Here is a 23,504-nt window from a genome sequence, read left to right as displayed (position 1 = left end):
GCACTGCTTCATCGGCCGTTGGTAAGTTTTTAATTTCCCTTTCCATATTTCGGCTATTCACTGATTATTGTTCACGTCTTTTCATTTTCTCACGCACCATTCCTCCCAATTCTTCCTTACCCAACTCATCAGTAACTAACTAATCCAGCTGCTCGTTGTCTTAAATATATAGTATACCATTTAATGTTCGGTAGAATGCTAATAAGCCAAAAATATTCGTGACAGCTATTGTCAAAGTACTATGGTTGTAAATTATTCGTAAAATTCAATAGAAGTAATGTAAACTTTACTATGTTAAATATATTGTAGACATTTTGTGCGATATTCATTAATAAACAAAGGTAATATTCAAATTATTTCATTTTCTTTGTATTATTTCCGATTGTTTACTTTTGGATAAAAAATTTGACATCTATCAAATGAATTGTTGTTGGTTTGCACTTTTCATTGTCATTTATTAATTTAGGAGGTTATAATTAATTAATAATAGCTGTGTTTTATTTAGCAAAAAGTTGCTACACTTTTTACACTTTGTGCACTTTTTAAGGTGTCCACTTATACAATGGACAAAGACAGAAATACGGAAAGTGTAGAAAAGTGTTAAAAGTGTAGCTAAATAAAACACAGCTAATATTTAAAATTATATCTAAAAACTTTATATGGTTGAAAAAACTTAATAAAAAAAGTTTCTGCATAAGTTTCATTATATCGTAAATTTTTTAAACACTTTTAAAAATTAAATAAACTATTTTATTAACTATATTTTCGCCATTCTAAAATGACTCAATTAATATAATCATAACAGTCATGCAATATATATGATATTAAAACCTACTCTGTTAAAACCATTATTAAAGTGTAATATGATATTCTTATCACAAAAAAATTCTAACTGCAGATTACTGCTGCAATGAAAATACTTAATTAGTAATTTTGATATTGCTTGGCGTGTCTGGGGCATTTAAATTACATTTTTATATATACCTTTGCAATGGAATTGTAATAATTGAATTAAATTACTTACAGATAAATCAGCACCAAAAATGACGCTTTCAAAGTATCATCTAGCACTGGCTATTTTAATGATAGTAACTGGATCTTTTAATACTTTGTCAGTGAAGTATGTGGTAAAATTTAATTTCTATATTCTTCGACAAATAGTTCTGAGTCATAAATGAATTTTAAATAATTTAGGTATGCAGATATACAAACTGCAAACGGTGAAGATGGAGTACCAAGACACTTTGTTCATCCTTTTATGCAGTCTTCCTTTATGTTCTTTGGAGAAATGTTATGTTTCTTAACATTTAAGCTTGTTTATTTTTACTATTATCGGAAAGGGGTAAGTCTTTAATCTTATTAAGAGAGGTTAAATAAACATTAATGCTATTAGCTATTTTTTTTAGGATGGTTCTGTTGATACTAATGCATTAACTAAGGGTTCTAGGGTTTTTAACCCATTTCTGTTATGTTTACCAGCTCTGTGTGACACTTTAGCTACATCCGTTATGTATGTTGGTTTAAATTTGACCTATGCAAGTAGTTTTCAAATGTTACGTGGAGCAGTCATTGTTTTCACAGGAATTCTTTCAATGGGATTTTTAAATCGTAAACTAGTTACAAGAGAATGGGCTGGAATTACTTTTGTTATAACAGGTCTAGCACTTGTGGGAATAAGTGATATAATGACAATGGAAGATACAAATATGAATGTAAATTCTATTTTGTCTGGAGATCTGTTAATAATATGTGCACAGGTATAAAAAACATTTATTTTTGTCATTAATTATTAATTATTGTATATTTATATTGTAAACTTGATAGGTGATCCAAGCTGTACAAATGGTATTAGAAGAGAAGTTTGTAGCTGGTCAAGATATTCCAGCTCTTCAAGCTGTTGGGTGGGAAGGTATAAAACATAGTCAGTTTAATATCTATATACTTAAAAACATTAAAATAAATATCGCCTAATTGTTCATAGGTATCTTCGGATTTATCATAATTTGTTTAGTAATGATACCACTCAACTTTGTACCTGCACTACCACCTTTCGCAGATAATTCTCAAGGAACACTTGAAGCAACAAAAGATGCCTTCATTCAAATTTATAATAATGGACGACTGTTCACAGCTATTGTATGTAAGTAGCATTAAGTACCTAATAAAATACTCTTCAAAATATTATTTCTTTTACGTCACGAAAATCATATTGAAAATTTTTGTATCAGGTATAGCTTTTAGCATTGCATTTTTTAATTTTGCTGGAATTAGTGTTACAAAAGAAATCAGTGCTACCACGAGAATGATTTTAGACAATATTCGAACTTTTTTTATTTGGGGTTTTTCATTATTGGTTAGATGGCAAAAATTCCATTATTTGCAGGTAAAGCTCTTATTCTGAGACTACTAAAATAACAAAAGCTATCTTAATATATATTCTCATCTTATTCTCTCATTTAGCTAATCGGATTTTTTGTTCTTTTAATTGGAATGTTTTATTACAATAATATTGTGCTCCCACAATTGATAAAGAAGTGCTACTGCCGTCTGGGTCGGCATAAACTACCATCAAAGGAAGATGAAGAAAATATTATAAATACGGCTGCTGATGATGTACATGAATCTAATTAAAATCAAGCATATTTTCCCTCGAAAAGCTAACAATTATATATTTCTAATGTTTATTATATTTACATATAAAAAATGATAAATATAACCTAACGATCATTTCAGAATCTCCTATTAATAAATCATGTTTAAAAAATAATGTTTGAGTTTGCTGATATAATACCATTATATACTTGCACCATATGTTTTAACTTTAATTCTTTTATTTTATACATGTAATACAAATTTTTTGAATAAAATATACATTTAAATGAAAAATGTATTTATTATGGCAAAACCAATTTACTAAAACTATTCATAAGATATAATACAAAATACATTTTCTGTAGTCATTAAACGCTTACATGTAATAAGTAAAATAAATTGTTTTGTGAATATAAAATTGTCACAGATGTGATTCTTTATCGTCAATGTCTCCAAAAAGCTAGATATTGAAATTAACTTAAAAATTAAGGTTTCTGTTTAATAAAACAAAAAATAAATTCCTTAGAATGTCTGTCTGCAGAAACTCTGTCCAAATTATTTGTTTCAAAAACTACTACTTTACTAAAATTTGCATTAAAAATAAAAGAAAATTTCTGCTCTAAAGGAAATAAAGCAAATGCTCCATTCGGGGGTTGGGAGCAATATGGATATATTGAGATACTAAAAATGCTAATTTATGAGCATAATGGACTACAGCAGGTAATCTAACGCTTGTAGAACAATTGAAGTACATAAGAGTAAATTTATACGTTAAACGTTGGAGCCGATCTGGGGTAGTATCAAAAGTATCAGAGATAACATTGTAAGATGTTGGGGAAACAGTACCTTCTTTAACGCTTTGAGATACAAGGAAAAAGTCATATTTCAATGGATCCGTAATAACATCATCTACGATTGTACCTGGTACTGGATTAGATGAATTGTGGAATAAACGTGTGTTTATTCGCTTCGTAACAACTATAAATGCTAGCTTAACTTCATCTGGTGGACAATTATACAATTTACCAAGTACACTTCTTACATTACCAACCTCATGTTCATACACATAAGGTATTTGACCCTCTCCAACACCATCTCGATAAATGATGATTTTCAACGGCAATCGTCCGTTCACTTCTCTATATTTCGCTACAGCTTTACCCACATTTGCTGAGAAGAAATCTGATAATTCTTCGCCATTCTTATGCGCATTAATAGCACTATAGTAGCTTGTTTGCGATTTATTCAACGACGCTACTAAAGCACCTGTATAAACATTAAATAATTTATAAATATGACAAAAATTAATCAATTAATAATAATGTTAAGTTTAGTTGACGGTACCGAAATCTTTGTCTTTAGAGGATGTATCGTGGCAGACATCAAATCCAATCACCATCAAATGGTCAACAGGTATGTCCACGAACCAAGGAGCTCCACCCAATTTACAATTCATTTGAATTACAATCTTGGTGGCAATTGACAAAAAGAATTTTTTCTTCATATTTTTTGTTATAAGCACTTGCGATGGTACTGGTCTATCGCAACAACATTTCTTCTTAATAGCAGCGTATCGATCAGCTCTGTTATTGGAAACCATACAGAAAACTAAATCGGGTTGAGTTCTACTCAGTACTTTTTCTAGCTCCATCGCATAAGTTGCCGCATTGTCATTTTGTAACTGCACAAATTCAGGATGTGAAATTTCAAAAAACAACGGCTGAGATACCCTTTGTAGAGTACTGACGAGATCCTGTAATTAAAGATCATGAAGAACGTCAAGTTATTTATCACCGAGAGAGAAGATATTAGAACTCCTATGTCTTACCCTAGCCTCATTTCTACTACGCATATCGTGAAATAAGATCCATCTTCTTAGAGGTCTTGATTCCACTAATCCTATATTGCGCAAATCATTTGTCCAGTCCGCTTTTTCGTTCAATTTTATTACATTCTTTGCAAACTTCAGTCTTTCAGGATCCAATAGTCTACCCGGAATTTCAACAAGTTTACTATCCAATTGCATGTTCCACATGCTTAATTCGTTAACAATAGGTCTTTCACCCAATAATCGAGCATTAAAGCTCATTAATTTCCTAATACGAACATCTGGTCCGACCCGAGTATGCTTGTCCAATGCACGCATCAAATTGAAATCATTTCTCATTTCATCAGTTAAACCTGAAAAAAAATAAGTTACTCTTTTAGTCATTACATACTTACTTCCATTTATTTCATAAACAATGAATATACCTGTTGAACGACATAATTCTGGAACTAGATAAACCATCTCCGATTGACCAGCACGCCGATCTCTTGGTTTAGTTCTAGTTACGAGCAATGGCTGAGTGTCATTACGAAGCCGAATGTCATATTTATTTTTATAATAATCTTGGTAACTAATTTCTGTCCCATCCTTCAACCTAAACTTAGACTTTGGATTTACAGTAAAATCTACGTCATCAATTCGGTAAGTATGATTATTATAACCCGTTAATACTGTACAACCAATTACGCCATTACTAAATGCGTCCTAAAAAGCGGTATGTTAGAAATAAATTAGACTTGTAAATTGATCTTATACATCATATTGTGATTAAGGATAAAAAGGATTACTTTATAACGTTCTCCATATCTGTTATAGCATGTCATTAAAATATCGAGAATTGTTTCCTGCCTCATTACTTTATGCGTGATTTCTGCGCACATGAGTACAGCCGACTCGTGTTGTCGAATTGAAGTAAGATATCCTGGCCATAATTGCAATCTAAATTCGTTAATATCAACCTTATTACGCGCATCAAAGTAATTCCGACCAACTAATTGCAGTTTCAAATGGCCGAAACATTTTCTCATAATGATATTGAAAAATTGTATATAATGGTGATCAGTTTTCACCATATCGTCAACACGAGTGATAGTGATTCTAATCCTTGCATTATCAGCCTTTCTTTCAGAAAACAATGAAAAGTTCTGTAAAAAAAAAGTTTTTCTACTTCTCTTTTTCAAATATCAATATTGACCATAAATATAAGTATTGCTAACCTCTGGATATCTATTAACCGAATAAAGTACTGAGCCATCAAAAATATATGCACCTAACTGTTCGACGTGATTCTTAACTAAAGCTTTTCTAATTACTGTTGTGTCCTCTTCAGGAGCAAAGGAAACAGAGTACTTGTACAATGTCCAATCGATTTTCGTCAACAATTGGAAGTAATTTGATTTCAACATTATTCGCTTTCCAGCTTCACCTATTATAAAATTTTTAAATATCGGATGTATTATATTTATTCGGATTTATTTTAATTAAAAAACTTAAGTGGATGAAGGGCACTTAAATTTGATACAAACCTTTTTTAGAATCTCTTTCTGGAGGTCGAGTTTTGACCGTGACCATTTTACCACCACGAGCAAATCCTCTTCCAGTGGTAGAGCTTCCACCATTATCGCCACCTCCGTTGCCGCCTCCATTCCCACCACCTCCAGCTTAAAAATAAAAAAGTATATGACTTTTACATTCTATCAATTTAAAACGAAAAAATTAATCCATCGCAGAAATTTATTAACCAGCTTGACTGCGCGAAGCTGATTGGCTTCGAGATGATGAATGGCTGCGTGACGCGGAATGTCCACGGGACGATGATGATCGACTCGCATCTCCTCCTGACCCTTCATAACATGATACGGCCTGTATAAATAATAATGATTAAAAAAAATCACGAGTAAGTGGTAAATGTTAATAAAATACGATTTAAAAAAAAGGAAATAAATAAGAAAGGAATAAAGGATGAATTAAGGACAAGATATATATCTATACAATTATAGGATTACTCAGAATGTTTGTAGTATTCAAAGGTGAGTAAACCGAAAACATTCATGCAATTACAATTTTATACACAACTATTTACCTCACTTTAAAGTATACTATATTTCATTATATTACAATGATCTATGTGATACTTTAGACAATAATTGAAAATAAATATCTCTTAAATGGCCAAACTATACTGTGGTTTGGACACTAACCTTCATAACATTTTGTAGTTCCATTGAAGGGTTTCTGGTCTATATGAAAAAAAGAATATATGAATTACCTAGGCTATCAATAGTAGCCAATTGCTAAAAAATTTGCGAATTCCAAATGTTTAGCAAATTGATAAACATTACAATAAATACTTATACACAAGTAACCCTTCCTTTTAAATTTAAATATAACTACTCTTAATTTTAATATGCAATTACAGTTTAGGGTACAAGTTCCAGAACTTATTTCTACATATATTCCATTCAATTCTGATGCATTCATTTTATGGGGAAAAAAAAGTAATGAAAAAATGTATTCGAGGTTTCTCAATAAAAAAGTATTAAAATAGGAAAATATGATGCTCCATGCACTGTTTTTTACTTGAAAGCGTGCAAAGACTGAAAAAATCTTACAATGCGGAAGGACAACTCAAATTAATTAAATATTGGTATGAAGATTTTTATGATAGACAATAAAAATAGTCAATACTTTTTACAGTTTCAGGAATAGAATGGAGTATCTAAAATATGATGGTTAAGATGTTTTCAGTCAGTTGTTTTAAGCTAAATAAAACTTTATATGACCAATAAATTCTTGTGAATATTAGTTAGAATTTAAAAAATTGAAACAATAGCTAAGCTGTAAAACATTGGTACTTTGAAATAACAATAGGATAGTTCCCATCTGTTAAAGTGAAAGTGTCATAAAAATTTACTGTTTGAGGGGGTGGTCTCGCATATGGTCCTTGTTGGGGTGTTTGAGGACCTGCCCTTCTTCCCCAAGCCCCTTGAGGAGTTTGATGAGGGGGACGTTGAGTTTCTTGGGGTCTTCCTCTCTCCGTAAATCTCTGCTCGGTCGATCTATCAGTAGCTCTTCCTCGCCCTCGACCGTATTGCCGCTCGCCGCTCCCACCACTACCTCCTCCTCCTTGGTAGCTCATATTGAAGAACTCTAATTTAAAACAAAGACCTTGTATTAAATTAGGTTTTATTTAAATGCAGAGATTTCAATTAACGCATTTAAATCTGAAAAACATTTTTGTGCTTACACGATTTTCCAATTCATTAATATATTCAGCTATAAACATGCTACTAAAAACTGTTTAAGAACCAGTAATATTCATAGCAATTTTTACTAATATTATTTTATTCCAAAATTTGAAATGTAAGCCTGAACTGAAAGCAACTAGAATTGCAACGAATTTATTTGAGAAGCACGACTAGTTCCTTATACTTTTCTTAGTATCTATATACAGAGTAATCATTTAAAACTCTTCAGTGTTCATGCAGCATATTGCTTATCTAAGTAACCTAAGGAGATAGAGTTTCGATGTATTTATTTTTAAAAGAATTTCGTATAAAATAGTTTTCTCATAAATAAGAAAATAAATGTTTATCTATGCTCATGCTTCAGAACACTTTAAGGTTGTAAATCGTGTATAAATTCCCTTCGTAGTTTGAAGTGGCTGTTTGTTTTCTAAGCGACTCGGCTTAGTCACATTTTACTGAGAACTGGTAATAAAATAAGAATAATGTAAATTTGAATAAGCTTTAATAAAAGTTTCTATATAAAAGTTATTAACACATATTTTCACTTTACATTATTTATAAGTTAACTCATGCAGTAACAAAAAACTGTAGCTTATCGGGATAAACAGCGATACCTAAAAACTAAACAACTTCATCGAAATAAAGGAACAGAGATGATTGTTGTCACTTGAGCTAAAATATCACTTCCACGAACAAGTTTGTTATGATTTTTTTCTTCGGTCAAGCATCGACATGCTTCAGCGTAGTAAGAACGAACTTACACCCGACTAAAGTATAACCATCTAAGCTCACAGTAACTCCGATGAAATATTTTATTTCAAGTTTAATTTAAGAAAAAGTACTATTAAAAAAGAATATTAAAAATTCATAAATGGCGTATAAAGCATAAAGGAATTTTTGCTTTCCCATAACTATGAGCAAATAAATAATTCTAATTAAATTCTTTCCTTAAATTATTGCACAAATTTTAAAAAGTAAGTAAAAAACTATCAAATGATAAAGGCAAAGAAGCGTATTCCTAACTATTCGCCAAAATTTATTAAGAAATTAAAGTATGTATGGAATTTATTAGACCGATAACTCTTCGATACCGGTTGTATGCCGTATAACATAATTAGCAATGGAGGAACTTCTTTAAATAAATTACGCAGAAAGTACTAAAATGTAACATTCTATTGAAGCCAGTGTTCATATAATAAATAGCTACAATTTAAGAATTTTGAAAGGGAATTGTAGATAAAAAGTGTATGTACCTTATAAAAAAAGCTGCACAGTATTAAATGATTATCTTTGCAGCTCTCGTGTTTTCTGGCAATGAAATCGGAGAATGGTAGGACACTGGATAATGGGGGTGCGGCTAATGAATGTTGAACGATGAATCGGTGAACAGAGTGACGAGAGATTGCAACGAGCAATAATTCCTCCAGCTTTCCTTTAGCGAATGATGAACAAACGATTCAAGCTTCCTTCTACACACTTACCGGGAACGGCGGGAACCCCTCCTCTCCATTATTGGCTGTCCACGTGACAGAATCTACGAATCAGCAAATTGTTTCTGGTCGGAGACGTTGGGGTGGGGGAAATATGATATGCGCGGAAACCCTATGCGTTTTATAAAATATAAGTGTGCAATACATTGGTGAAGAGAATGATTCGATTGGAGTATTTCTACTAATGGCTTACTATCTGTTATGTGATTGGTTGCATGGTGCAGCGTATTAAGTACTTGGTAGTCAAGTGTACTCCTGGCTTAGCAACAAACGTAGCAAATTTATCAATGTATGATTTATTATATATTTTGAAAAATTGTCAAGTGTTGGAAAATACTGCTAACACAAGTAATTTAATTTATCCATGCATGCGTATATAATTATTTAATACCGAGTTAGTAAAATATGGTCTTAAATAAGTTATTTATTTTTTACATTGATAACAGTATTCTGTCAACTTGAGCTATTGTTATTATTAGTCGGTTTTAATCAAAATAACCAGAATTTAATTATAATTTGCTGACTTTGGTAGAACCAACTTTAATCACTTATTAGAAAGCCAGTGTTATTTTAAAGGTTAGAATGAGTATTTATTTATGTATTAAACATTGTTTCTATTGTAATATATATCTTTCTTCTTTTCTTAAATTGTAGAATTAAAGATGGGTGAGCGCAAGGGTACTAATCACTATTATCCACCTGATTATGATCCCAAGGTTGGGAGTCTCAATAAATTTCTAGGTACCCATGCTTTGCGAGAACGAGCTAGAAAAATTCATATGGGTATTTTGATAATAAGATTTGAAATGCCATATAATATCTGGTGTGATGGTTGTGGAAATCATATTGGTATGGGTGTCCGCTATAATGCAGAGAAGAAGAAAGTTGGGATGTACTTTAGTACTCCTGTTTATCAATTTCGTATGAAATGTCATCTCTGTGATAATCATTTTGATATTAAAACTGATCCAGCAAATTTAGATTATGTAATAGTAAGTGGAGCAAGACGTCAGGAAAATAGATGGGATCCTACAGAAAATGAACAAGTTGTACCTGAAACTAAAGAAGTCTCTCGTAGATTGTACGATGATGCTATGTTTAAGTTAGAACACGGTATTGAAGACAAAAAAGTAGCAAAGTCAAGAGATACTACCTTAGAAAGTGCTTTGGTGCTTAATGAAGCTGCTTGGAAGGATGATTATAGTTCAAATTGTGCCCTAAGATCAGAATTTCGGGTAAGATTAAGTTATCATTGTCTTAAATTTTATATATTTTCTACATTCATTACTAATTTTCATAGGCGAGAAAAATGGAGTCTCAAACTAGGAAAAGCTTAGAGGACAAAATTTTGAAGAAAAATAGTATAAATATTGATTTAGTAAATGAACATCCAGATGACATTAAACTGGCCCAATTGTTAATGGATACTAAGACTAAAGGTAATTAAACATTTTTTTTGAAAAGATAATAAGCTTAATCTTATATTTCTGTTTTTAGAAAAGAAAATTCATCCACTGAAGAGACTAGTAAATGTTATTAGATCCAAATCTAAGATAGGGAAGAAAACTCATTCAAATAATAGTCATATGTTAAGGAAAAATGTAAAAATAGCATCTTCAATACATTCTTTTACTTCTTCTTCTAGCTCTTCAATTAAAAAAGATGCGCAATCACAAAATACAACTTTAGTAAGCTATGCTAATACAAGTTCAGATAGTGATTAAAGATAAATAATATTTAGAAGAATAGAAGAAATTTGCTATAAAGGAAGAAAACTGTTAGGTGCTACATAAAACTATAAACATACATAAATTCATTCAATGTTTCAATGTAAACTATAAGCTATCATGATTTTATATGTACTTTATAGTTTTTAAGTATTGTACATCTGAAATGACGAAATTGGCTCTTTAATAACAAAAACACAATCACGTATCTCTTGTAAATATTGGTTGAGGCGCGGGTATATATCCCCCTCCATTCGGTTGTTTGTCTACAAAAGAGCCACTTCTAGCGTCATTGTTGTATACAGCATAAAATTGACTCATGTTTGGTTCAGCCAATTTTACTCTATTTTAATATAAAAATTGATGTATTACGCTATATCCGAATCACGCACGAATTAATTTTGCACAGCATATGTATAACCTTTACTATTTGTTATTATATTTATGCGACAATTGATTTATAAAATTAAAAAACCAATTGTTTTAAAAATCCAATAAAAAATATTAAGTTTATTTATTTACGTATGACAATATAATAAAAATATATACAATAGAAGCTTGTTTTGTATGACTAAAGATTCAATAGTACCAGTTATAATGTATCAAATAATTATATTATTCTGTATCTGTTGTTGCAGTTGGTAATAGTAGTTTCTTTTTTACTACATGTATTTTCTTATTTGAAAGACAAATAATGTAGCAGTGATCTTTATAAGTGATTGTTATTTTGTCGAATGCTTCATTATTAGGAAATGCCTTGGGATCAATTTTATTTGTGAGTGTGACCAAACCTATAATAATATTGGCAATCCTTTCATCGTTTTCCAACTCACCACCAGACTAGAATAAATAAAACTTTAGATTAGTTATGAGGAAAAATTGACAGATAAAAATAAAATACTAATACCGTTAAGACAGCTCCATCCTCTGTCAGTACCAAATATCCCACTTGATCAGGTATACGCTCCATTAGTAGCATTATCTAAAAAATACTTATGATCACTTGTCAAGCGAATTTTATCAAATATAAATCAAATTTTATCATAAAAAGTAAAGGTCATATTAAATTTAACTTACGAAAAACCACTATTAAAGATATTTAATACGTAGTATTAATAGAGATGAGGTGGGAGACGGCAAGGGATCGTTCATGGCGTATCGCAAAATAATAGCCAGACGAGCCAGACAGTGGCCTGTGGCGCCACCATTTCAAGCGAAGCTTATCCAAATAAGAAGAAACTGCGACTTGTTGCTTTGTATCACTTTCGATAGATGGCCATACGAGTTTTCTTTCGTTCACGCGCATCTCGCGCATTACTGTACAGCTTTTTGGTATACTTCCCATTCCCGCGCAAATTAGTCACCAAAGTTTGACGCTACTTGATCCAGCTCAATGCCGCCAAAAGTTACAGTCAATCTGTTCGTGTTTAAAGTGAAAATATTTCAATTCCAAAACCTAAAAATCAAATATTTATTAAACCCCAATAAGTGTGTATTCTTATAATTGATATGGAGTAATTCTATACTGTGATGTCAAAAATGTGTATGTCAATGTTTGCAGCTTCTTCAAAATGGTTTGTACTTGATGAAAAAATGAAGAAAAAGTCAAAATGTAAAAGTTGTTATTAATTGGGGATGAATGGTTATTGAGGTTCGTATTGCAGTGTTATGAAAGAATAATTATAATTCTATATATTGAATTTCTATGAAACACAAACATCAGTTTAACTACAAGAGTGGAAATAAAAGTTAAGAGGTAATATTATAATATTACGGTAATACATAACATAATATTAATAATAAAATCATTTATAGGTTATTGATTTCGCTATGATGAGTATCTTGCAGAATTGTTTGTGAAAAATCAATGTTATTTTTAGGTGAGAAGAAGAATGGGTAATGGCGGGTCGAAATACGTAATTTATAAAGAGATGGAATAAAATGCACGTGCAGGATTATTGTGGATGCTGCGCAGGATGGAATTGTGAGGTAACGCTTGCGCAATGCTTGACTTTCGGTCGAAATGGTTTGGTTTTGCTTCGGTTGTGTCACTCGTCGCGCGTCTCCCGTGCGCGCTGCCTTCCATCCGATAAACCTTTATCATTGTCATGCACACGTTCACTCATTAAAAACCACGTGGTTTTCGTCCCAGTTATTATCCCGAGCTTCTCTGAACCTAAACTTCAAAAAAGAAAAACAATTTTGCTAAATCGTTGCAGCCACTGCAATTTGGAAAACTAATAATCCTAGAAAAAATATTGTCAGACTTGTCGAGCTTTTACTCTCCGTCGTATTTTCAATTTGTCATCAACCGCGCTCTCTTCTTAGCTATCGTGTAAGCAAGCTCGACTTTTTTGTCACTCTTAAATCAGCAATAACTTTTTCTTTGCTTCAGAAAAAGCGGTTACAAAAGTGCACGCGAATCCTCGAAGAGAATGCGAGTGTGAATTGTTCATTGCAAGACATTTCAAGTGTGTTTTTGTGTATTGCAATCTGTGCTATGTCCAGACGGAAGCAGGCAAAACCACGATCGTTGAAGCGTAAGTCAAATATTCCCGATAACCTCAATTCTGCCGTCTGTTTATGTTCCCCTTATTTTCTTTGAATTTTTGGACGCTGATGTTTTTGGTATTATCCAGGAATCACACACAAAAGAGTCAAATATTCTCAAGTCTTATATGAAGCATCGCAACATGGGGAATAGGTATTTCTGCTTATTGCTACAAAATAGAATAATATAAATAATCTCGAGGAAATAAGAACTGAGCTACGACGAATCCCGACTAGATTGAGTTATTCGTAGTTTACATTTTCATCGAGTAGCCACGTGGTGAGAGAGAAAAGTTGATGAGAGAAGAGATAGAGATTGGGAGAGAGGTGGAAGTAGAGAGTGGTGCAGGGAGGAGGTTGGAGGAGGCTGTGAAGCATACGTGCAGCTGAGTATCAGGGTTGGGAGTTTGGGATAGAGTGGGAAGAGGTTGGAGAGGGTATGGTAGAGCTGCAGAGGGAAAAAGCCAAGTTACCAGTGGTGGAACTGAGAGAAATAGATTGTACAAAGTACTGACAGGATAGGTGAGGAAGAGAAAGAGATAGATACAGTAAAAAGAGAGAGGTAGAGGTAGAATGTATACGTGTGTGTGTGTGTGTGTGTGTGTGTGTGTATGAGAGAGAGAGAGAGAGAGAGTCGGTAGTCAGCCAGGATGGAATTAGGTGGAAGCCCGTGGGACCGGTGGTTCTCCCTCGGGAATCTCCGGCCTCTGTAATCACCAGTTCTCCTATCCTATCCAATTCTGGTCGCACTCTCCTCCTCTTTCCCTCGCTTATTCTCCCTCCTCCTCTTTCTCTTGCTCTATCGCGCTCTGTTTGACTGCTGACGACCGTGCAAGCCCTCCGCAACGCGCGTATTACACGTAGACCGCACATACGGCTAGCCATGTATTTCGCAGAAATTGCGCACGGTAAAATACTCGTCATAGTCGCCATCGCATAGATCATTTCTCGTGAGTCCAATGGAAATTGGAGTCTCTCTATCTCTCTCTCTCTCTCTCTCTCTCTCTCTCGCTTTCCTCTACTAGTTAGACCTCTACAGGATCTATCTCATAACGCCAATTTCCAATTCGACGTTTGATCGCAGAAAAACGCACCATAATTCACATAAACAAAATTAATACAAATAATCGCCCGACAACCATATTCCTCCTTTCTCTTGAAAACTCAAGTTTAGCTTTTTTCAAAGGAGACCTGTTTCTTTTGGGATTTATATAGGTATACACACGGTAAAGGCTAGGTCGGCGGTCGAGCCGCAACCGCAGCGGCGAGAAACGTCACGAAGCGGAGGTTTGCCACGTCGCTAATTAATGCACGATAATGAAGCGGCTCCCCACCAAAGTTGCATTAACGCATTCCAATGCCCGTCATAATGTGGACGAGCCGGCATTTACCGATAATAATTGCGTTAATGGAATCTCGCTAGAGTTCACCGCAACTTACGATTATGTACCTTCCATTTCCAAAATTTCTTTCTCGTATCTGGCTGCGCCAAGCTGGCGGACAGGAGTGGCGGGTCGTAACTCGAAAGTCCGAAGAAAAACAACGCATGGAGTACGCGCTACAAAAGGCGTTTAATTTATTAACGCAGTTATATATCTCGATAGACAAAGCTCGTTCGTACATATTTGTATGAAAATTCGAGGGATTAGCGATGGAAGTAAATTCAGATCGCGTCCATGCACGTACGCGGTCGCATAAAGGTAAACGTATAATCCAGGCTTTGGTGGGTTGGGTGCGCGCAATGACCCGAATCACTGCGCATTATGCTCAGGGTCGTGATTGTAATTTGTGCGTAGCCGCATAAATGTATAATTATTATCCCGGAATGAATTTACGTTACTCGCCAATTATTAACGGTCGTCGAGTCTCGTGAAATTTCGCTTAAAAGCCACGCGCCCTTTGGGCCGCCATTTTTCTCTTTTGCCACACTCGATACGCTGCACAAAACTCTTCGCGCTGATTGGAGAGATTCGATGACGACGGATTACCGTTGGATCGCGCACAGGAAGGAACGCGATAAAGTGGATCACGCGAGTCGCGACGCATATTTCTACCTCGCTTGGCGTTTTAAGCCTTTAATCGCGTGCCTCCTCTAAAACATAAGCCGCTATTAGTTTTTGCAGTGACAGGACTAAGTCCTTTCAGTAGTTATAGTCATTATAACCGCTGCTGGGATTAAGTTATTGGCTTCTGATTAAATTATCCGACACACACTGTTATTCCTCGCAGAAAGGCAGACTGGATATCGAGAGGCTCGCCTCTTTTAATTCGAGTCGAAGGAAAGAAGCGAGATTGGCGGAGCTGGTAATTTTCGGTGGAGAAGAAGCGTTTTCTCGGGTGTTGCCAGCTCTCGTCTCTGGATAGTGGGCGAAGGGAGGCTAGAAGGATGAACGGGGAGGCGTCCCGCGAGAGTCTGAGTCGGAGCTATCCGGATCCCTAGGGACTTCCTATACCTCGTCCCCTCCGAAACCTGTCACGATACAACTCACGGTTCCAAGACGCACGACTTACCACCCGACGAGTCTCGAAAAACTACAATTTTTCCTATTAAAAAAATCTTTTCCGAAGGAAATCTATTGTCTACGCATATATTTCTTCGAACATCGATCACGTATTTAAGAATCAGACATCTCGAGAAAAGTACGGAGACTCTGTAGGGAGTCTCCTGATGATTCAATTCTCATATCTCAATATTTCGAGTGTGTTCCAAGTTTTAATTTCATCATTTATTGCAGGATCTCTCGAATCCACGGAGGTTGTGTCATTGCTGGTATTTTCTTGCTCGAGTTCCCTGTACGGCAGACGAGATTCAATCCAGCATAAAAACGGTAAACAATTCGGCGCTAAAATGGGAGCCACGCAATAACCGTAAACGTATAAGGGGATTGGCTATCATCTTCGGTCAAGTTCGTACACTCACCTATACGTGTCTGTACTTGGGACTCTCCTGGTCGGAACAACCGAGCTTTGCAAGAAAGTGTGTGAGAGAGAGAGAGAGAGAGAGAGAGAGAGAGAGAGAGAGAGAGAGAAATGGAAAAATTCTTTGTGGAATAAAAAAAGGAGAACAAAGAGGATCGTTTTTAAAATCCAAATTCGTTGCAGAGTCTCGGCGATCGTTCCTAACGAAATGGCTTTTATCATCGACCGTTCTTCGCTACTTTTCCTGGCTTTGGAATGAAGAGAGAGAGAGAGAGAGATAGAAATGTTTATTCAACTTGCGCACGTTCGACAAGGATTGCCATATCCGAGAGGAGTATACGTAATATACCTCGGAACATTTTTGAAACGAGAATAGCCGGAGTATGGCAGATCCTCGAGGAGGATTTAAGCCGCAATATGCAGTTATCCTTAGCGTGCATGCAGATTGCGTCATAATAATACATCCGTTTAATATTAACCAGAAAATGGCCCTTCGCCTCTTTCACCTCTCTCTACTTCAGCATCTCCATATAGACCATTACTCCGGCTCATTACTATTTTCATCAATTTTCATCTTACCTTGTCTCGCGAGCCACCAACGCTCGCAAATTTTCCAAATTCCAAAGTTGCGCATAGGAGCATTCACGATCCTCGCTGCAGTGTTACAAATAGTCCAGAATTAATTTGCAAGTGCGAGTGTGGAATTGAGTGGTGGCGATGAGGAAGGCTGCTCGTTTACTGGCTGATGAAAGGCGATCCTGCGAGTGAGTTGCAAAGTGTCGATGATGGATGGACCATTAGCCTTCGGGATCCGAGGCGAAGCACGAGCATCGCAACACGAGTCTGACAAACGTCAGACCGTAGTCCTGTCAAGGTTCAATCGAGTCTTGCCAACTGCCTTGACTCCCTGTCTTCTCGAATATTTAAGATCCACCCTACCATCGACTGTCTGACGTTTATACCACCGTTAAAGCCAACTCTTATACCTATATTACCCTCTCCCTTCTCCCATCCTCCTTATACTCTCTTCCTTACTCGAATCTTCTACCAAGACTAACAACTCACCAATTATGTACCATTCGATAATGCGAATACTGCTTCATTCGTGCTTCGCCACATCCTGTACAAGTGAGAAGGTGGATGTGGTGGAAATTGGGTCGTGAAATAACAAATGACCGGCTGGCCATGTTGGTGGAGGGTAATTTTTTGACTTTAATTCTGTGGCTCCTCGTGACAAACGGCCAGAACCGTGTCACTCCACCGTCCAGATATTTTATAGCGCGACACGCGCCATTGCTGCTTTGCGTTTCCACAAAAATACACACACACACGCCCACACACACACACACACACTGCTGGTTAGATGACTTTATGATCCAACCTTTTCCCCCCCATTAGCTCCCGGTCTAGTTACGATCCCGCAACGCTGCTCCAATTCGCAGTAGCGCGGATTAACCCCTTGTACTCGCCAACGGTTTTATTCTCCCTGATAAAACTCTACGACTGCGGTTAATTGCCAACTGACGAATGAATCGGTAATAGATTTTTTCTCTCTCGGAGTAGCTTGCGCCTTTCTGTGAAAAAGCCACGTAATCGCATGCAAACGCAGCTGAATTGATTTGCGGTTTGTTTCCCGACAGGGGACGAAGAGTGGGACGACCTGGCCGAGCGAAATGTCCTGGAGGCGACCGAGCAGGATAACGAAACGGTGGTCATTAAACGTGAGTGAAAAGCAAAGGAATAAAATTAGGATAGTGTGTTTGTGTACGTATAGACTGTTTGATAAAAAGTGTGTTTTTTTTAGCCGAAGACGAGGACGAGGAGGACGAGGAGGAGGACGAGGAGGATGACGAGGAAGAGGAGGAGGAGGAGGAATTACAACGGGCTTTTAGCGGACGCTCCAAAGGTAAGAACGCAGCCGAGGACGGGAAGCTTGAGCGAAGAATCGCGCTGATCGACGTTGGAAGATATTGCTTTTATCGTGATGCATCGTGCAACTTGTGCGATTACTCCCTGTACTACCGGGACGTCCTGCGGATCATGCTCCGCCAACAATACATCCTCATTGTTCCAAGGAGCGCAGCAATCTCAGATAGACTGGCGGATCTCTTGCAAATGCGAGGCAGCATCCCTCGACGCAGGGGAACCCATCAAACCTTAACGCGAGAGATTTTTTCATTTTTCACACCCAGACTGAGACTCTGGCAACCCATATGGAATTCCAGCAGCCGAATGTCGACTCCGTCGAGGGGAAGCCGTTCGAAAGGAACGGAGAGATTCGATCTGATCACCGAAGAGGTCCGAAGCACTTTGTCTGTTTTTTTTTCTTCTTGCAATTGGATTGAAAAGGAGGCGAGTGTGGCAACTGTACAGGCGTTAGGATGACGAAGGGAGCAGGTTGTTGGTTGCATCGAATCTAAGGATGCGACAGGATACGATTAGTCGGTTAATCCACGCCAGGACTGCGGAGTACATGCACTGGATGTCCCGTTTTATTGCATTTTTCTGCTAAAAGCAGGAAGGATCCGTCTGGGTTCTGCTGCACGATTATTATTTCAACTTACCTTTCGCCAAGTGTACTTGCGAGCGCTTTATGCTCGGAGGTAAAACCGGCTTGGAGGAGCTCGAAACGAGGTTGGATCCCTGAGGAGAGCACCGAGTCCCCTGGGACCAACCGTTCTATCTGCTTACCTGAAAACATCGAGCTTCCTTCCTTTCTTTATTACAAGTCGCGTATATCTTCTAATGTTTCTCCTTGCACCGCTCTTGTAACGTTACCAAAAACTCTGTGAAAGCCACAGCAGCCATTGGCTGGCAGCTCCAAAAATTGATTCGGCGAATAACAGACTGGCTGATTTAATCATCCGCTCCGTTTAGCCTATTTTTATCGCTTTGCACCGATCGAACCGTGTAAATCTTGTAATCCAAGCGTATTAGACGGGCTCTCTCGTTATCGCATTTTAGTAATCCAATAATAACTGGTTTTGGCACTGCAGGAGAGAACCGATAACGCGCTTACCATCCTAACTTATTTAAGCTACATAATAATAATGCACGCCTTGCCACGCGAGTCTCTCAGTAGCTACGTCACATCTGCGAGCTCTTTAAAATTCCAAATCATCCAATATTTATACTCATCAGACTCCGCACAGTCTTATCGCAAGGCGAGGTTCAACGACTTTTCGCACAAAAATTCATCGCTTTTCGTATATAATTCCTTCAGCGAGTTCTTCGTTCCTTCCAATCTTGGCCAGATTGAATGGATGAAAAAGTTGTGTAAAATTCATCACGCCCTCGGTTCCTCTCGGTTTCCTTGCTTTCGGTTGGTACAAAGTTTTTTTTCGGTTCTCGGCTGCTGCAAAAGCTGCGAGCCAGCATAAGCATCGCCAGTCTTGTGTCGCCTTCCCGAGTTTTCTCTCTTTCTCTCCCGATAGTCTCATTACCCCGCCGGGAATTGGCCCAGAAGTCAATTGCACTGCCTCTGTCGTTCTTTGTCGACCGTGGCGTGGCACGGTGATCGACGCGACCTTGTTCCAAGAAAAACTGTTCGCGTCAACCTTTCGAATAACGCAATAATACTTACATACACAGGCAAATCCTGAAACTGATTAGTATCTGCCATTGGCGCGAGATATATAGGCTCCAATTTAAAAGCTGGTAAAATCGATAGAGTGGTGTAGGAAGGTTGCAAGAGGGGGGGGGGGGGGGAGAAGGTGACTAATTTAGAAATTCAATGGATCTTTCCTGGGAATTGAAATGACAAACGTATCCAAGTTGCTTTATTATATCATGATGAATATTGGTTTGATTTCAGTGCGGTTGGTTAAAGCGGGCGCTGGAGAGGGAGGAAGGAAGGAAGGAAGGAAGGAAGGATACAGAGAGAGGGTTAACGCCTTATTGTTGGAAGCAAGCAAGAGTGGCTCATTGGTGTAGCTCGAGTCATCCCCATTGGACCACCACGATTATTATTCATTCTCCTCCTCTCTTGTTCTTTTCGCCAGCTTGTAATTGTCTGGCGACACTTTGCAAGCCTCCACGCAAGGAATCTCCGCTTAATTATGCGATGTGTATGGAGCATTTGACACTAGTAATTAATCAAAGTCAGCCAAGTGGTGGGAGAGACGGGGACGATGGTATCTCTTTCTGATGAGTAGTATTATATATACACACACGTATATATATATACAGTGTATCGATTCTGGAAGAATGGATCGTAGGTGGGAATGGGTGTTCGAGAGGAAGGTGGATTCCAAGAGAGAGAGAGAGAGAGAGAGAGAGAGAGAGATGGTTGAATAGGTGTATTGCTCGACGTAGGTAAGCTGGAATCTCTGACATTAAGGAAACGGGGGATCTCGTTTCCCGTTGGGAAGCTGCGGAAGGCCCTGTAGCCCGTAGCTCGCGGTGGAGCTGCGACGCTTGCGGGGGGCCGGGAGGGGTTATATTATGGGGAATGCCAGGGGATTCCCGAGGGACCCACGTAGCAGCCCAGTGCGCATGCGCCGAGCTGATTAGTTCGCCTCACTCCAGGCTGTGCCGTTCCCTTTCTCCTACGCCACCCACTCGCCGCCTCGTTCCATCCCCGCGTTCCCGAGTGCTGCTGCCAGCGCCGCCAGAGGAGAGCACGAAATCCCACGGGATCTGGCCCCGCTACTCCTCTCTCGCTCTTTCGATCCTCCTCTTCCAACCCAACCTCCTCCCTTCGATACTTCCACCTCCCGTTAAGCCCCATTCGCACGGTCCTCTCACATTTTTCCCACTTATCATATTTATTTAATTGCCAAACTCCTCTCTCCAAAACTCTCTTAACACCAAATCTCGCAGTCTTATCGAAACAGCCTCGTTTGGTCTTCTTCTTCTTCTTCCTTCTCTCGTTTGCGATATTCCATTTCGCCTGGTGTAGCTTCGGGTATAGGAGACAGTGTTCCGCGTTTAATTATTCCCGGTGAGTCGATGGAGATCTGGATGGGATAGAGATCAATCGGGAATGGCATTTTGGTGGATCTTGAGGAAGACTGGTGGAAAATGGTGTTGGGGCGGAGGAATGCTTTCTCGGTGCGACTGTACTTGGCGATATAAGGACGTCCCAGGTGACGAGCTGCCTCGGGCCGTGGCTCTACGTATCCCTAGGGACAGCCAACTCTCTCTCTCTCTTTATATATACCTACCTTCCATGTCCCCATTCTACCCCCCCCCCCCTCTCTCTCTCTCTCCTTTCTTACCTTCCCCTCATCCTTATCTCAACGTGAGACACACATGCGCACCCCTGTCCCAATGCACCAATACCAACCCTTGGACAGGAGATTCTCTGACGCGGTCTCGGATCGCTAGACCTTCGCGTTTCATCATTATAAACTCACTACTCCTCCACTATCCTCCGTAACCACTTTTTTCTCACTCATTTTCCTGTTTCATTAACATCCTCACTTCCACTCTCGTTATTTCTATCCATAATCGCTCGTTTACGCTCTTCTTCTCCTCGTTACATTATACAGAGTCCTCGGGTTTGTGGATGTTGAAGATGGCACGACGTTGCGAATATTCTTCGAGTAGGGGAAGAAAAGTGAGCGGATAGTCTCGCAGAGTCTAATATCGAAACGTCATGGTGGAGAGGTAGTCCGGAGGGCACCTGGGGACTCGGACAGCAGGCAATGGTGTAACCCAACTTAACTTTTGGCCGCGCATACATGTATCACGTACCGCGCGCTAACTTTATGCTAATCTTCTTCCTCTCCTTGGGCTCTGCTTCCATCACGAAAGCTTTCCAACGTCCAATCCTCGCTTTAAACGCGATGCTGTAATAAATATACGCATACGGATCTTGGAGAGGACCATCCTTTTAGTTAAGGTACAATAAAATTATATCAACGAGTCTAGGATGTGATCTTCAGGTATTTATTATTGCTTATGTCACACCTTGTAGCATCAATTTTTAACTCTAATATTCTTTCCCCCCAGATTCCTTCTTTGGCACACCACGAGAACTCTTTCTGAATTTTCCAAATCTTTCACGCATCAGCTTGATTATCTTCCTCAGGAGTGCACGTGGTAACTTCCTCGCGTTGCTGTAACTCTTCATTTGCTCCAATGTGATAACGTCACTGGAAGGAGCCTGCATAGGATTTCTCGCGTTCAGATTAAAATTTGTAAACTGAGAAAAAGTGATTCGATTGGAAGAAATTTTTCCTTGAATATTCTAGTAATTATTGAAATGCTAGCAATGAATTATGATTGGAATAATTTTTGTTTATTTGAAATAGTTAATTATTAAAGTCAAGTACACATTTAACAGTATCTATTCCCGAATGAAAGGTTATTTCTTTGAATCGAAAGATTTTGTCTCCAGTATTTTTAATAGAAGATTTATAATATTCTGGTACATTTACAAAGGAATTCTCAATTCTGGATCGAAGCTAAATTATAAATGTGACACGGTTCTTATTATCCTTGCCATGGGTCGGAGGATAAAATTGTGTTTTGCTTCGATTTAATTCTAAATCCCTTGGTAAATCCAGTGTTAAGGAAGACTATCGCTTACCTTATTTACGGAAGTTTTAGGTTTATCGAGTACCTCGTTCTCCCATTTACTGTTAAGCGGTTTACTCGTTTTCTCGAGCTGTTTGACTGGTTCTGGATCCGCGCTAGCGGGAACCATTACTTTCAATAGGAAGATTGCCAAAAGTAGAAATCCTAACTTCATCCTGGAAGGCATGTCTCGCACTAAAGCTCGGGCGTTATTTTTTTAAAGGTGCGTGGTAATCTTCATATTTTATCGAACACGTGTTGTTCCGATAAAAGTAAAAACAGGCTGGTTATGGATTGTTGCCGACTTCTTATCGACGCTCGCTCCAAGCGTTTATTTTCCACAGCTGCGGTGTGTGTCGGGGGCTTTACCGATTGCAATTTTTTATCCATCTTTTATAACGCGTTAAATGGACTATTTTTTGCCACGCTAAGCGTTTCGCGCGATAAACAAACGGTTCTTGGAAATATTCACGATAAAATTTTTTATGAATTTTTCACCAAGTTTTTTCGCTGGCTCAGAAGTTTATACTCTATACATACCTCTATATATACGATATAGACATCGTCGTCGATTAAATTTGCAGGTCATTTTGTCCAGGATGAACCATAAAGCGCGTTCACGCACCTG

General features: G+C 37.7%; 5 protein-coding genes across 6 annotated transcripts; 2 read left to right on the top strand and 3 right to left on the bottom strand.

Moving 5' to 3' along the window:
- Positions 1-122: 122 nt before the first annotated feature.
- Tango9 (transport and golgi organization 9) lies at positions 123-3,023 on the top strand. Its single transcript, XM_066737423.1, has 8 exons — positions 123-341; positions 1,027-1,120; positions 1,195-1,342; positions 1,407-1,757; positions 1,825-1,909; positions 1,982-2,140; positions 2,229-2,383; positions 2,461-3,023. The coding sequence occupies exons 2-8, from the start codon at positions 1,044-1,046 to the stop codon at positions 2,629-2,631; spliced, it is 1,146 nt and encodes a 381-aa protein (XP_066593520.1). The 5' UTR covers positions 123-341; positions 1,027-1,043; the 3' UTR covers positions 2,632-3,023.
- Positions 2,957-9,095, bottom strand: LOC136779697 (piwi-like protein Siwi). The gene is made up of 11 exons (XM_066737422.1): positions 8,922-9,095; positions 7,335-7,570; positions 6,622-6,660; positions 6,163-6,283; positions 5,947-6,081; positions 5,638-5,846; positions 5,209-5,565; positions 4,846-5,125; positions 4,421-4,773; positions 3,937-4,345; positions 2,957-3,858 (listed from the first exon to the last, which is right to left on the bottom strand). Exons 2-11 carry the CDS (start codon positions 7,557-7,559, stop codon positions 3,212-3,214), a joined length of 2,775 nt encoding a protein of 924 aa, XP_066593519.1. The 5' UTR covers positions 7,560-7,570; positions 8,922-9,095; the 3' UTR covers positions 2,957-3,211.
- A 205-nt stretch (positions 9,096-9,300) lies between these two features.
- Positions 9,301-11,379, top strand: LOC136779699 (coiled-coil domain-containing protein 130 homolog). The gene is made up of 5 exons (XM_066737424.1): positions 9,301-9,506; positions 9,605-9,734; positions 9,813-10,393; positions 10,459-10,597; positions 10,656-11,379. Exons 3-5 carry the CDS (start codon positions 9,821-9,823, stop codon positions 10,880-10,882), a joined length of 939 nt encoding a protein of 312 aa, XP_066593521.1. The 5' UTR covers positions 9,301-9,506; positions 9,605-9,734; positions 9,813-9,820; the 3' UTR covers positions 10,883-11,379.
- A 5-nt stretch (positions 11,380-11,384) lies between these two features.
- LOC136779700 (ragulator complex protein LAMTOR4 homolog) lies at positions 11,385-12,085 on the bottom strand. Of its 2 annotated transcripts, none has more exons than XM_066737425.1 (3): positions 11,963-12,085; positions 11,793-11,867; positions 11,385-11,725 (listed from the first exon to the last, which is right to left on the bottom strand). In XM_066737425.1, exons 2-3 carry the CDS (start codon positions 11,862-11,864, stop codon positions 11,501-11,503), a joined length of 297 nt encoding a protein of 98 aa, XP_066593522.1. In that variant the 5' UTR covers positions 11,865-11,867; positions 11,963-12,085; the 3' UTR covers positions 11,385-11,500. The 2 variants fall into 2 exon arrangements, with proteins under 2 accessions (XP_066593522.1, XP_066593523.1); XM_066737426.1 differs by having other exon boundaries at positions 11,793-11,877; positions 11,963-12,065.
- A 10,146-nt stretch (positions 12,086-22,231) lies between these two features.
- On the bottom strand, positions 22,232-23,114 carry LOC136779653 (uncharacterized). The gene is made up of 2 exons (XM_066737355.1): positions 22,890-23,114; positions 22,232-22,463 (listed from the first exon to the last, which is right to left on the bottom strand). Exons 1-2 carry the CDS (start codon positions 23,061-23,063, stop codon positions 22,290-22,292), a joined length of 348 nt encoding a protein of 115 aa, XP_066593452.1. The 5' UTR covers positions 23,064-23,114; the 3' UTR covers positions 22,232-22,289.
- Between the last annotated feature and the right edge of the window lie 390 nt (positions 23,115-23,504).

This window comes from Prorops nasuta, unplaced genomic scaffold (assembly GCF_024137725.1).
Source record: "Prorops nasuta isolate Cenicafe-Biocafe unplaced genomic scaffold, Cenicafe_Pnas_1.2 PNAS00017, whole genome shotgun sequence".
NCBI classification, from domain to species: Eukaryota; Metazoa; Arthropoda; class Insecta; order Hymenoptera; family Bethylidae; genus Prorops; species Prorops nasuta.
Note: the sequence above shows the minus strand (reverse complement) of the source record. Positions and strands in the feature narration are given on the sequence as shown.

Excerpts from the sequence above, each read along its gene's own strand:
- LOC136779697 (XM_066737422.1), bottom strand. The coding sequence starts at position 7,559 with ATGAGCTACCAAGGAGGAGGAGGTAGTGGTGGGAGCGGCGAGCGGCAA. Across the intron at positions 6,082-6,162 it reads AGCTTCGCGCAGTCAAGCTG|CTGGAGGTGGTGGGAATGGA; the intron begins GTTAATAAATTT and ends TTTATTTTTAAG. Across the intron at positions 5,566-5,637 it reads CGGTTAATAGATATCCAGAG|AACTTTTCATTGTTTTCTGA; the intron begins GTTAGCAATACT and ends TTTTTTTTACAG.
- Tango9 (XM_066737423.1), top strand. The coding sequence starts at position 1,044 with ATGACGCTTTCAAAGTATCATCTAGCACTGGCTATTTTAATGATAGTA. Across the intron at positions 1,910-1,981 it reads TCAAGCTGTTGGGTGGGAAG|GTATCTTCGGATTTATCATA; the intron begins GTATAAAACATA and ends AATTGTTCATAG. Across the intron at positions 2,384-2,460 it reads AAAAATTCCATTATTTGCAG|CTAATCGGATTTTTTGTTCT; the intron begins GTAAAGCTCTTA and ends TCTCTCATTTAG.
- LOC136779699 (XM_066737424.1), top strand. The coding sequence starts at position 9,821 with ATGGGTGAGCGCAAGGGTACTAATCACTATTATCCACCTGATTATGAT. Across the intron at positions 10,394-10,458 it reads CCCTAAGATCAGAATTTCGG|GCGAGAAAAATGGAGTCTCA; the intron begins GTAAGATTAAGT and ends TAATTTTCATAG. Across the intron at positions 10,598-10,655 it reads AATGGATACTAAGACTAAAG|AAAAGAAAATTCATCCACTG; the intron begins GTAATTAAACAT and ends TTCTGTTTTTAG.
- LOC136779653 (XM_066737355.1), bottom strand. The coding sequence starts at position 23,063 with ATGCCTTCCAGGATGAAGTTAGGATTTCTACTTTTGGCAATCTTCCTA. Across the intron at positions 22,464-22,889 it reads CTAAAACTTCCGTAAATAAG|GCTCCTTCCAGTGACGTTAT; the intron begins GTAAGCGATAGT and ends AATCCTATGCAG.
- LOC136779700 (XM_066737425.1), bottom strand. The coding sequence starts at position 11,864 with ATGCTACTAATGGAGCGTATACCTGATCAAGTGGGATATTTGGTACTG. Across the intron at positions 11,726-11,792 it reads AGGATGGAGCTGTCTTAACG|TCTGGTGGTGAGTTGGAAAA; the intron begins GTATTAGTATTT and ends TATTTATTCTAG.